General features: G+C 45.1%; 1 protein-coding gene across 1 annotated transcript in view; it reads right to left on the bottom strand.

Annotated features, from left to right (window-relative positions):
- Positions 1 to 12,284, bottom strand: part of nup210 (nucleoporin 210) — a 154,711-nt gene that overhangs the window by 52,038 nt on the left and 90,389 nt on the right. Inside the window, exons 26-28 of the mRNA XM_072472543.1 lie at positions 11,402 to 11,482; positions 7,706 to 7,837; positions 7,347 to 7,505 (exon numbers count right to left, since the gene is read on the bottom strand). Coding sequence (XP_072328644.1) covers positions 7,347 to 7,505; positions 7,706 to 7,837; positions 11,402 to 11,482 — 372 coding nt within the window. The remainder of the gene's footprint in view (positions 1 to 7,346; positions 7,506 to 7,705; positions 7,838 to 11,401; positions 11,483 to 12,284) is intronic.

Below are 12,284 nucleotides of genomic sequence, written 5' to 3'. Positions count from 1 at the left end.
GGCGAACTTGATCTTTTCCAGACCGAGAAAGCTCGCCATATCGGTTAACCAGGCCTCTGACTTCGGAGGCCTAGACTCCCACCAAGCCAGTAATATCCACCGCCGGGCTACCAAGGAGGAAAAGGCCAGAACATCTGCCTCTCCCTCCTCCTGAACACCCGGGTCTTCCAACACCCCAAAGATCGCTACCCCTGGACTCATTTCCACCATTTTCTTCAATACCCTGGACATGACATCCGCGAACCCCTGCCAATATCCCATAATTTATGGGCATGCCCAGAACATGTGGACATGGTTCACTGGTCCACCAGCACACCCAACACACTTGTCTTCCACCCCAAAAAATATACTCACCCAGGCTGCTGTCATGTGCGCCCGGTGCACCACCTTAAATTGGATCAAGCTGAGCCTTGCGCATGTAGCAGTCGCGTTGACCCTGCTCAGCGCCCCCGCCCCCTAGGCCGTCTTCCATCTCACCCCCCCCCCAGTTCCTCCTCCCACTTACGCTTCAGCTATATTCGTCTCCTCCGCCCCCATTAATTCTTTGTAGATGTCCGAGACGCTGCCCTCCCCAACCCATCCCCTAGACACTACCCTATCTTGAATCCCTCTCAGTGGCAGGAGTGGGAAGGATGATACCTGCCTGCGCAGAAAGTCCCGCAGCTGAAGATATCTGAAATCATTCCCTGCTGCCAACCCAAACTTCTCCTCCAGCGCTCTCAAGTTGGGGAAGCTCCCTTTCAGAAACAGGTCCCCCATCTTCTCAATTCTCGTCCTTTGCCATACCCAAAATCCCCCATCTAGGCTCCCAGGAGCGAACCAATGGTTGTCACGTATTGGGGACCAAACCGATGCACCCACTGCACCAATGTACCTCCTCCACTGACCCCAGATCCTCAGGGCCGCCACCACCATGGGGCTGGTGGAATATCTCGCCGGCGGAAATGGCAACGGTGCCGTTATCAGCACCCCCAAGCTGGTGCCCCTGCATGAGGCTGCATCCATCTGCTCCCAAGTAGCCCCCGTCCCCACCCACTTCCTTATCATCGCAATATTGGCCGCCCAGTAATAATGACTAAATTTTGGCAAGGCCAGGCCCCCCCCACCCCATTCCTCTCGAGCATTACTTTTTTCACCCGTGGGGACTTACCCGCCCAAACAAAGCCCAAAATAATTTTGTTGATCCTCTTAAAAAAGGACCGCGGGATGAAAATCGGGAGCCATTGGAACACAAATAAAAATCTCGGCAACATTGTCATCTTAACCGACTGCACCCTCCCCGCCAGTGACAGCGGGAGCACATCCCATCTATAAAACTCGCCCCTCATCTCCTCAACCAGCCGGGACAAGTTCAACTTGTGTAACCGGCCCCAGTCGCGTGCCACTTGTATCCCCAGATATTTAAAATTGTCTCCAACTAACCTGAACGGTAACTCCCCCAGCTGGCCCTTCTGACCTCTTGCCTGGACTACAACCATCTCACTCTTTGTCATATTCAATTTGTATCCCGAAAACCGGCCGAATTCCCCTAGAATCGCCATAATCTCCCTCATCCCTGCCCTGGATCTGCTACATATAGGAGTAAGTCATCTGCATTCAGCGATACCCTATGCTCCACCCCCCCCCCCCCCCCCCCCCCCAACCATTCCTTTCCAGCCCCTAGAAGCTCTGAGCAATTGCCAGCGGCTCTATGGCTAACACAAACAGCAGTGGGGAGAGGGGACGTCCCTGTATTGTCACCTGGTGCAGCCTAAAATAGTCCAAGGTCGTCTTATTCGTCCTTACACTGGCTTCCGGGGGCTGCCTGACCTAGTCGATAAAGCCCCTACCAAACCTAAACCGTCCCAGCACCTCCCATAGATAGTCCCACTCTACCAGGTCAAACGCCTTCTCCGCGTCCATGGCCACAACTACCTTTCTCTCCAGGGGCATCATAATCACTTAAAGCAGCCTTCTTATATTGGCTACCAACTGCCTACCCATGACAAATCCGGTTTGGTCCTCCGTAATCACCTTCGGCACACAATCTTCAATCCTGGAGGCCAATATCTTGGCCAGCAATTTAGTGTCCACATTAAGCAATGAGATCGGCCTATAGGACTCACATAGCTCTGGGCTCTTGTCCCACTTTAATATTACCGAGATGGTGGCCTTGACATTGTCGGGGGCAGCACCCCTCTATCCCTTGCCTCGTTAAAAACCTTAACCAGCAACGGCCCTAATATCCCCGGACATTTCTTGTAAAATTTCACCGGGAACCTGTCTGGCCCCGGAGCTTTACCCGATTGCATCGCCTTCAAGCCCTCAGATATTTCTTCGGCCCTAATCGGAGCCCCCAACTCGCCCATCAGCTCCATACCCACCCTTGAGAAAGTCAACCTGCCCAGAAAGCTTTTGATCTCCTCGGGCCCCGTGGGGGGTTCCGAGCGATCAAGTACACTATAAAAGTCCCTAAATGCCCTGTTTAGCCCAGCCGAGTCCCCTACTAGATTCCCAACTCCGTCGACCACCTTATCAATTCCCCTGGCCGCGTCCCTCTTCCTCAACTGCTATGCCAGCATTCTGTTGGCCTTCTCTCCATATTCATACAGTGTCCCCCTCACCTGACTAAGTTGCTCCACTGCCTTGCCCGTGGACAGTACCCCGAACTCAGCCTGCAGCCGCCGGCGCTCCCTTAACAGTTCCGCCCCTGGGGTCACTGCATACCGCCTGTCTACCCGTAGGATCTCCTTGATCAGTCGGTCCGTCTCTGCCCTGTCCGTCCTGTCCCTATGAGCTCAGATTGAAATCAACTCCCCTCTCACCACTGCCTTCAGCACCTCCAGGAACACCACTGCTGAGACTTCCCCTGTGTCGTTGACCTGCAGGTAGTCCTGCATGCACTTCCCTACTCTCTTGCACACCGCCTCGTCCGCCAACAAGCCCACGTTCAATCGCCACTGCGGGCGTTGGAAGCTCTCCTCACTGACCTGCAGTTCCACCCAATGTGGAGCATGGTCCGAGACAGTGATGGCCGAGTACCCAGTGTCCACTAACCCCACCAGCAGATCCCTACTCAAAATGAAAAAAATCGATCCGGGAATACACTTTATGTACATGCGAGTAGAAAGAAAACTCCCTAGCTGTCGGCTGCCTAAACCGCCAAGGGTCAATCCCCCCCATCTGCTCCATGAACCCTATCAGCTCCTTTGCCATCGCTGGCACCCTCCCTGTTTTAGAGCACGACCGGTTCAGGCCGGGGTCGATAACTGTATTAAAATCCCCTCCCATCACCAGTTTGTGCGAGTCCAGATCCGGTATCTACTAATAAAGATTATTAGTATTAATTCACATTTAGCTGTATTAATCACATCTGTTGTAGGTCTGCCCCCTTTCACCAGTCTATCTCTGGTAGACTGCTATTATGAAACCTGCTGTTATGCTCACTATTTACTAAGTTTTGCATCATCTGTGAACTTCAAAATTACACTCCCACTTCCTATGCTCAGTGCTAGAATGCCTATGAACATATTAAAAAATTAAACAAGAAAAGCAATGATCCTGATAATGCACCAGGGTTCCCAGTTCCATACTTTGTTTTCTACCCAGTAGCCAATTATGTATCACCTGACCACGGTCTTTTTAATCCCATGTGCATTCATTTTCCAAATATGTCTATTATGTGATGGTTTATCAATGCCTTTTCTAAGTGCATATACACATCTGCTGTATTACCCTCATTCAATCTCTTTATGTTAATAATTCAGCAGGATACTTAGGGAATGACTTGCCTGTACAAAGCCATCTCCCTCATTAACCCTGCTTCTCCAGGTGATAATTGCTTTTGCCCTTGACAATGATCTCTAGTAATTTAACCACCACTGATATTATATTGAAGAAATTCTTGTGTCTATATTAGTGAAACTGAAATATCCTATTACCACTATTATTTTTACATTGCTCCGAACATCTACAGATTTGCTCTTCTAAATTCTTCTCACTATAATACCGAGAAATGCACGAGCTCCCTTTCTGTTCTTGAACACTGAACAAGTAGATTCAAGTCTTTGAGCCATCTAACATACTGACCCCATGTGGAACTGTAATATTTTTGATCAATACTGCTATTGTCTGTCTTTTCCCCTTCCCAAATGCTCTGGAATACATTGTAGCTAGGCATTTAGTTCTCATTCCCCTCCACGTTTATGCCAATTCTTGGTATAGCCATTATATCATAACCCCATGTGGTAGGTTGCTTATATGGCTCAATCATCGCATTTCTAACATTCCCTGCATGAACATTCATGCAGTCAAACACCATACTAGATGTTCTGTTTCTCTTACTTTATGTATATGTCTCTCCCCTTTGTTGCTTTATCCTGATGCCATGTCATGGAATCATAGAATTTAGGGCAGAAGGAGGCCATTCGGCCCATCGAGTCTGCACCAGCCCGTGGAAAGAGCACCCTACCTAAACCCACACCTCTACCCTATCCCCACACCATCCCCGTAATCCCACCATACCTTTTGTGGACACTAAGGGGAATTTAGCATAGCCAATCCACCTAACCCTGCACATCTTTGGACTGTGGGAGGAAACCCATGCAGACACAGGGAGAACGTGCAGACTCCGCACAGACAGTGACCCAAGCCGGGAATCGAACCTGGGACCCTGGCGCTGTGAAGCCATAGTGCAAACCACTATGCAACCATGTTGCCCATTGTTTCAAAGACCAATATTGCATAGGAACAGGCCCTTCAGCCCTCCAAGCCTGCACTGGTCATGATACCACCCGTGGCCAAATCCCTCAGCACTTCCTAGTGCCGAATCCCTCAAAACCCATCCAATCCATGTATTTGTCGAGATTCCTTTTGAACGATGTTAATGTATCTGCTTCCACAACCTCCCCTGGCAACGTGTTCCAGGCACACTCCACCCTGTGTAAAAAAACCTGCCTTGCACATCTCCTCTAATCTGTACCCCACGGTCCTTAAACCTATGCCCCCTTGTGACTAACCCCTCCACCTGAGAAAGAGTGCCTGCCCATCCACTCTATCCATGCCTCTCATAATCGTGTAGACCTCTATCAGGTTGCCCCTCAACCTCCGTCATTCTAATGCAGTCAGAGTCTATTCAGCCTCTCCGCATAGCTAACACCCCCCAGACCAGGCAACACCTTGGTAAACCTCCTCTGCACCTTCTCCAAAGCCTCCACATCCTTCTGGTAGTGGGCGACCAAAATTGTGCACAATATTCCAAATGCGGCCGTAATAATGTTCTATACAATTGTAGTATGACTTGCCAGTTTTTATATTCGATGCTTTCTTGACTAGTTGGTCTACTTATGTTGCCACTTTCAAAGAACTGTGGACATGCACGCCCAGATCTCTCTGACTATCCATATTCTGAAGAGTTTTGCCATTTACTGTATATTTCCCCTCTATGTTAGACCTACCAAAATGCATGACCTCACATTTGCCCGGATTAAACTCCATTTGGCATTTCTCTGCCCAAGTCTCCAACCTATGTCCTGCTGTATCCTCATCATAGAAACTTTACAGCACAGAAAGAGGGCAGCATGGTGGCACAGTGGTTAGCATTGTCGCCTCAATGGACCAAGATTCGATTCAGACGTTTGGTGACTGTGCACATTCTCCCAATGTCTCCCTGGATTTCCTCCGGGTGCTCCAGCTTCCTCCCACAGTTCAAAGATGTGCAGGTTAGGTGGACTGGCTATGTTAAATTGCCCCTATTTAAATGAGTCGAGAGTTTCTGCATCTACTACACTTTCAGGCAAGTTCCAGACCCCCATAACCTCGGTGACAATTAATTTCCTAATCCCTCCTCTAATCTTTTTACCAATCACTTTAATCTATCCCCATAGTCACTGACCTGTTGAAGTAAATAGAGCCTTCACATTCACTCTATCTAGGCCCGTCACAATTTTGTACATCCCAATCAAATCTCCTCAACCTCCACAGTTTCAAGGAGAACAACCCCAGCTTAATCAATCTTTCCCCATTGCTGCAATTTTCCAGTTGTGATAACATTCTTGTAAATCTCCTCTGTACCCTCTCTAATGCAATTCCATCATTTCTGTAATGAGGTGACCAGAACTGCACAGTACTAAAGTTGTGATCGAACTAATATTTTATCTTGTTCCAGCATGGCCTCCTTGCTCTTATGTTCTATGTCTCAGCTAATAAATGGAAGGATTCCATATGTCTTTTTAACCACTTTATCAACCTGTCTTGCTATCTTCAGGGATGTGAACATTCACTCCAAGGTGTCTCACTTCTTCCACATCTCTCTGTATCCTCCCATTTATTGTGTAATCCTTTGCATTGTTGGACCTCCCCAAACGCATCACCGCACACTTCTCTGGGTTGAATTTAGTGTGCCACTTTCACGTCCATCTGACTAGTCTAATTGATAGCTTCCCGATTCTATCCTCCTTGCTATCTACCACCTGCCAACTTGTGTGTGGTTCACAAACTTCTTGATCATTCTCCCTACATTAACGTCCAAATCATTGGTACATTCCACAAAAAGCAGGGGACCAAGTCCTGAGCCCTGCAGAACCCCATTGGAAACTGCCTTCCACTCGCAAAAATGTCTATCTTTGTTTCTCATCACTCGGCCAATTTTGTATCCAGCTTGCTACATTTCCCTGGATCCCATGGGCTTTTATTTTTAAGCCAGTCTGCCATGCGGGTCCTTGTCAAAAGCCATGCTACAACCTATGCAGATCACATCAATTGCACTATCCCCATTAACCCTCCTGGTTGCTTTCTTAAAACATTCAATCAAAGTCAGACAAAACCTTCCTGTACAAATCCATGCTGATTGTCCATGCTTAATCCATGCCTTTCTAACTGGCAGTTTATCCTGTTTCTCAGAATTGATTCCAATAAATTGCCCACTACAAAAGGTCAGGTTTGATTGCCTCTCTTTTTAAACAAAAGGTACAAAGTTTGCAGACCTCTAGTTCTCTGGCACATTCCTCCCTGGCTTTTATTTTAAAATAAAGCCTGGTGTACATTTCATCCAGCCCTGGTGATTTATCCACTTTCATAGATGCTAATCCCCTTAATACTTCTTCTCTTCCTAGGTTTATCACATCAAATATTCCACATTCCTCCTCAACCATAATGTCTGCATTGTCCCCCGCTCTTTTTGTGAAGACAGATGAGAAAGTATTCATTAAGAACCATACCCACATACTCTGCCATTTGGTTCAGAATTTGCAGAGCTACACTTTGCAGAAAAAGACTCCAGTCCAGTTATCATTTGCTTTCTATTCAATCTCAAGCATGCTTTGTCTCATGAACATGCCAAAAAAGTGACAAGGAGATGGCAGCAGTACCTGAATCTGCATTTCATCTGACAATTCTCTGACTTTATTTTCAAATTGTCCAGCCGTTGGATCTGCAGCTTTTACAACAACCTTCAGTCCAGTCCTGCCTTTCACTCGGCTGTACACATACATTGCAAAGTTGTTACTTGCTGGAAGTTGAAAAGCTGCCTAAAACACAAAACACATTCAAAAAACAATGTTAAATTCTACAAACCATAACAAGAAAATGATAAAATAGTTTCAATATGTGGGGATTATATTTCTCCTTGAAGATTATATGCACAGTCAGACACACACACCAGTTTTACACAATATACACAGGTAAGAGATGTAAGCAAATATTAATGAGCCTCAACAGCTCAGTTTACCTCAGAATGCCTTGTGCCAAGGTCAATAATGTCCCTTTTAGTGACAGACCAATGAAATGTCAGTCCTGGTATTGCATTACCAAATGTAAATGGTGTCTGGTTGCTTGTAATTCCCATTACATAGACAGGCATCTGTGAACAAAGAAAATTCATCAAAACCAATGTGACATCAACCACTGTTACTGTAATGATGCACGCTCACTGACTTCTTCAGAAACATGAAAGGTATTTATTAATAAGAAAAACTGTACAGAGGACAATAGCCCCCCCAGGTGCCCTAGAGCAGCAGAACGACTACCGTAGCCCCTCCAAGTCTTCTGCCCAAGAGGGGACTCCACCCCCTAGAGTGATTACCCACTCCCGGTCCCAATTTGTTCCTCAAGACATGTGACCCTCTTCTGCTGTGTTGCCCTTAAAGGGACAATCACCACATCCCTTCCCCTTTAACTCTGCTTTATACAATCTTCAATAACAAGTTCAAAATTCTTTTTTTAATATAAATTTAGAGTACCCAATTCATTTTTTCCAATTAAGGGGCAATTTATCGAGGCCAATCCACCTACCATGCACATCTTTGGGTTGTGGGGGCGAAACCCATGCAAACACGGGGAGAATGTGCAAACTCCACACGGACAGTGACCCAGAGCCGGGATCGAACCTAGGACTTGGGCGCCATGAGACAGCCGGGCTAACCCACAAGTTCAAAATTCTAACAAGATTATACACACGAGTTGGACATTTATAAATAGAATCTTTGAGAGGTTTTTCTGTATTCTGTAGAGCAGTGTAACACTGAAGTCTGAGAGGCCTCCACGAGAGTGACATTAACAGAAATTTCAGTAATGGGTGCCTCTTCTGGCACAGACAGTTCATTACTACTTCCTTCCATGGAGACATCAGTAATATCGAGAACAGACTGGTCAGATACTTTGGTGTTTACAGGTTCAAAAACTTTTCTTGATGGCAACACTGACTACTGGAGCATCTCTCTACTCCACAAGTGATCCACATGTTTATGAACGATCTGTTCCTCCATGTCTACTGGGTACGACAAGCGTCTGGTCTCAAACGATAATTCCAGTGATCTAACTTGATCCACGACTGAAGTTTTATATTATGACACCATGTAATTTATGTACTTAATGAGTTTTTTTTTTAAAAATGCTGCAGCGGTGATGGCTCATTGACAAGATTTTGAGGTTTGTGTTTAAACATAAACATTTTTATTGGTAAGCTTTAACCATCTACAGTTCCAAATATAGTTTTGCATGGAGCCCATCCATGCAGGCTTGCTGCTTAGAGTTCTGTCCTAGCCTGTACTCTGACCATGTGATTACATACATCACTCTGTGGGAGGTGCCACTCTCCACTCCCACATCTACCCTTGCTCTGCCAGGAGCCTTACATTATAATACGGGCACATATCGTCACAATCCAACACAGTCTTAGGTCTTGACAGTGCTTTCACAATCTCGATCTGTCACATGTGAAGGAATGACTGAAGTACTCGGTTTATGGTATTTAGGTCATTTGAAGTTTCTTCTCTTTCCAGCACTTCAAATTAGCATCTATTTCATCAACTATTTTATCATATTGGAGCTTGCACTTTCTCATTCGTGAGAGCATTTCAGTAACCTCGTTCTGGCATGTAATCTCCGTTCCTTTCTCTGTCTGAATTGCTGCTTCTGCTGTCAACTTGGTTTGCTTCCAAATCTCTATACACACACGACTGCGTGGCAAAATTTGGTTCCAACTCCATCTACAAGTTTGTACAAGCACGGTTCAATTGCTGTACCAGCCTCCCCAACAGGCATGGGAATGTGGCGGCTAGGGGCTTTTCACAGTGACTTCATTTGAAGCTTACTTGTGTCAATAAGCAATTTTCATTTCAGAAAGCATCTTATCTGGCTGCATCACAGCCTGGTATGGCAACTGCTCGGCCCAGGACTGCAAGAAACTTCAGAGTCGTGAACACAGCCCAGTCCATCACACGAACCTGCCTCCCATCCATTGACTCCATCTACGCCTCCCGCTATCTGGGGAAAGCGGGCAGAATAATCAAAGACCCCGCCCACCCGGCTTACTCACTCTTCCAACTTCTTCCATCGGGCAGGAGATACAGAGGTCTGAGAACACGCACAAACAGACTCAAAAACAGCTTCTTCCCCACTGTTACCAGACTCCTCTTCTGGACTGACCTCATTAACACTACACCCCTGTATGCTTCATCCGATGCAGGTGCTGATGTAGTTACATTGTGTACCTTCTGTTGCCCTATTATGTACTTTCTTTTATTTCCTTTTCATTTCATGTACTTAATGATCTGTTGAGCTGCTCGTAGAAAAATACTTTTCACTGTACCTCGGTACACGTGACAATAAACAAATCCAATCCAATCAATTTTTCATTGGACTTGTTATTATTTTCTAGTTGCTTTTCACGGAGTTTAGCTTATCTTCCATTGTCTCATTAATTTCTCATCCTTCTTAACTTCATTTTGTCAATTTGTTCATTTTGTTGTTTTAATGTCATCTCTAGAGCTTTGATTCTTTTTGCTGATTACTCTTTTGAGTTCAATAGTTCAAAGTTTCATCTGAAGTTTTCAATTTCTGCATCGTTTCCCCCTGAGGAAATCCATCATGTTCTTACTGGTCATATATATTTCACAAATGGAACCTTCCTTTCTACTGGTCTTAACTTCAGCTGAATAATCCCCCCCACTCCCCCGAATATTCGCCAATTTTCCAGACCATTGCTGTTTGTTTCTTCTTGTGGTTGCTGCTTTAAGTACATTGTCATATTAAATGCATTGCCACATTAAATGCATTGCCACATTAAATGCATTGCCACATTAAGACTGTCATCTATTTTTCTCTCAGCAGCTTGTGTTTGTGTTTCCGTCCTGTTGAAGCCTTGGTGCTAACCTGCCTGCTCCTCCTTTGAACATTTATTAAACTCTTAAAACTTCACTTCCTTTCACTAATGTAAAGATTTCTCAGAGTGATCTCTGCAGTTTTTTTCCCCCTAGCTGTTTAGAAAGTCTATTTTCCCCGTGCTTTTGACGTGCCCATTTCTTTTGTTGATCTCACTGCAACATCCAGTGCTCTTATGGTTGTTTTCAAAACTCATTTTAAAACTTATTTTCATTTAAACAGGTTGAGGTCATCTCATTTAAAAACTTGCTGCAGCACCAAAAAGTACTTCAAGTTCCTTTTTTCCCCAATCTCAAAGTCACAGCTCTTGCTTCGGAGGGCTATTTTCTCTTTATTTTTCTATTACATTTCTAAACTTCTGACTGTATCGGCCAATTCAGGTCTGCTCCGCGTCCACCCCTCGGGGTCTGGCAAGATCTGAAATGGGTCTATTTGCGCAGAGAGCCATTTGGGTGAGTATTTAGCTTTTCTTCAGACTTTGATTAAAACAGGATACTCACAGGTGTCAGGCCAGAGGCTGTGTCATCATAATCCAGTTTATCCTTGTCGCCAAATTAAATGAAGCATGCTCACGATTTCATTATAAACGCGAAAGGTATTTATTGATAAGAGAACTTGTAGAGGCCGACTGCCTAGAGCAGCTCACACTCCAGTCCCTACATGTTTTCTACGTCTAATGCCAAGAGGTGCGCTGTAATGACTATAATACACTTGTTCAAGAATCCAGATATTTTTGGTCTTTAAAATAGGAGTTTGAAATTACCAGAGTACCGGTCTTCATTCTTGTAATGGGTGCATGGATTCTCACAGCTTTAAGTTGAACTACTTCCACTTCTACTTCATCCTTGAAAGAAATAGAAACAGTTTATACGCTATAGAACTACTCGAGTGGTTAAACAAACATTTCATTCTTAATTTGAGGCTTTGTGCGAAGAAAGTTAAGTGGATAAGCACTTACAAAAGGCTATTTCTTCAAACGAAACACTAACAGACAAAGCCAACACACAGCTCATTGCAAAGGATTGATCCACATGGCTAACTTCTATTTGAAAAATATACAACACAGGGCCAATGCAACATAGGTCATTACCATACATCCAAGGTCAGAAATTTAATTCGAGGGGCAATACTGGCAAATATAAACTTTGTTGTATTTGTTAGACGGTGAGGTTATATAATTAGAGCAGTGCTTCATCCATAATTGTTAAAGTCACTATTCATACAATGAGGAAAGGATGAATTTGGAGCCAATCTTCTCCTTAATCCAAGTTTATTCACAAGCCCACAGAATACAGGCTCAGACTCCCTTGTTGCTCCCCTACACCTAGTGTAAACTGCTTTTTATACACTTGGAATAGTTCCCTAATCTTTGCCCAATTGGAGGCAACTACTCCCAATTACAAACTAAAGCATGCATTCCATTGCAGCAGGATTCTAACATTAACAATAATGAGTTAGTGTAAGAGTCAAACAAAAATTGCTTGATTACGAATAAAAAGTAAATCGGAAAATTCATACTACATACTAAGAGCAGCACGGTAACACAGTGGATAGCATTGTGGCTTCACAGCGCCAGGGTCCCAGGTTCGATTCCCCGCTGGGTCACTGTCTGTGCGGAGTGTGCACATTCTCCCAGTGTCTGCGTG

This window comes from Scyliorhinus torazame, chromosome 13 (genome assembly GCF_047496885.1).
Source record: "Scyliorhinus torazame isolate Kashiwa2021f chromosome 13, sScyTor2.1, whole genome shotgun sequence".
In the NCBI taxonomy this organism is placed as follows: domain Eukaryota; kingdom Metazoa; phylum Chordata; class Chondrichthyes; order Carcharhiniformes; family Scyliorhinidae; genus Scyliorhinus; species Scyliorhinus torazame.
The sequence above is the reverse complement of the archived record's forward strand: the minus strand, read 5'-3'. Positions and strand labels throughout refer to the sequence as shown.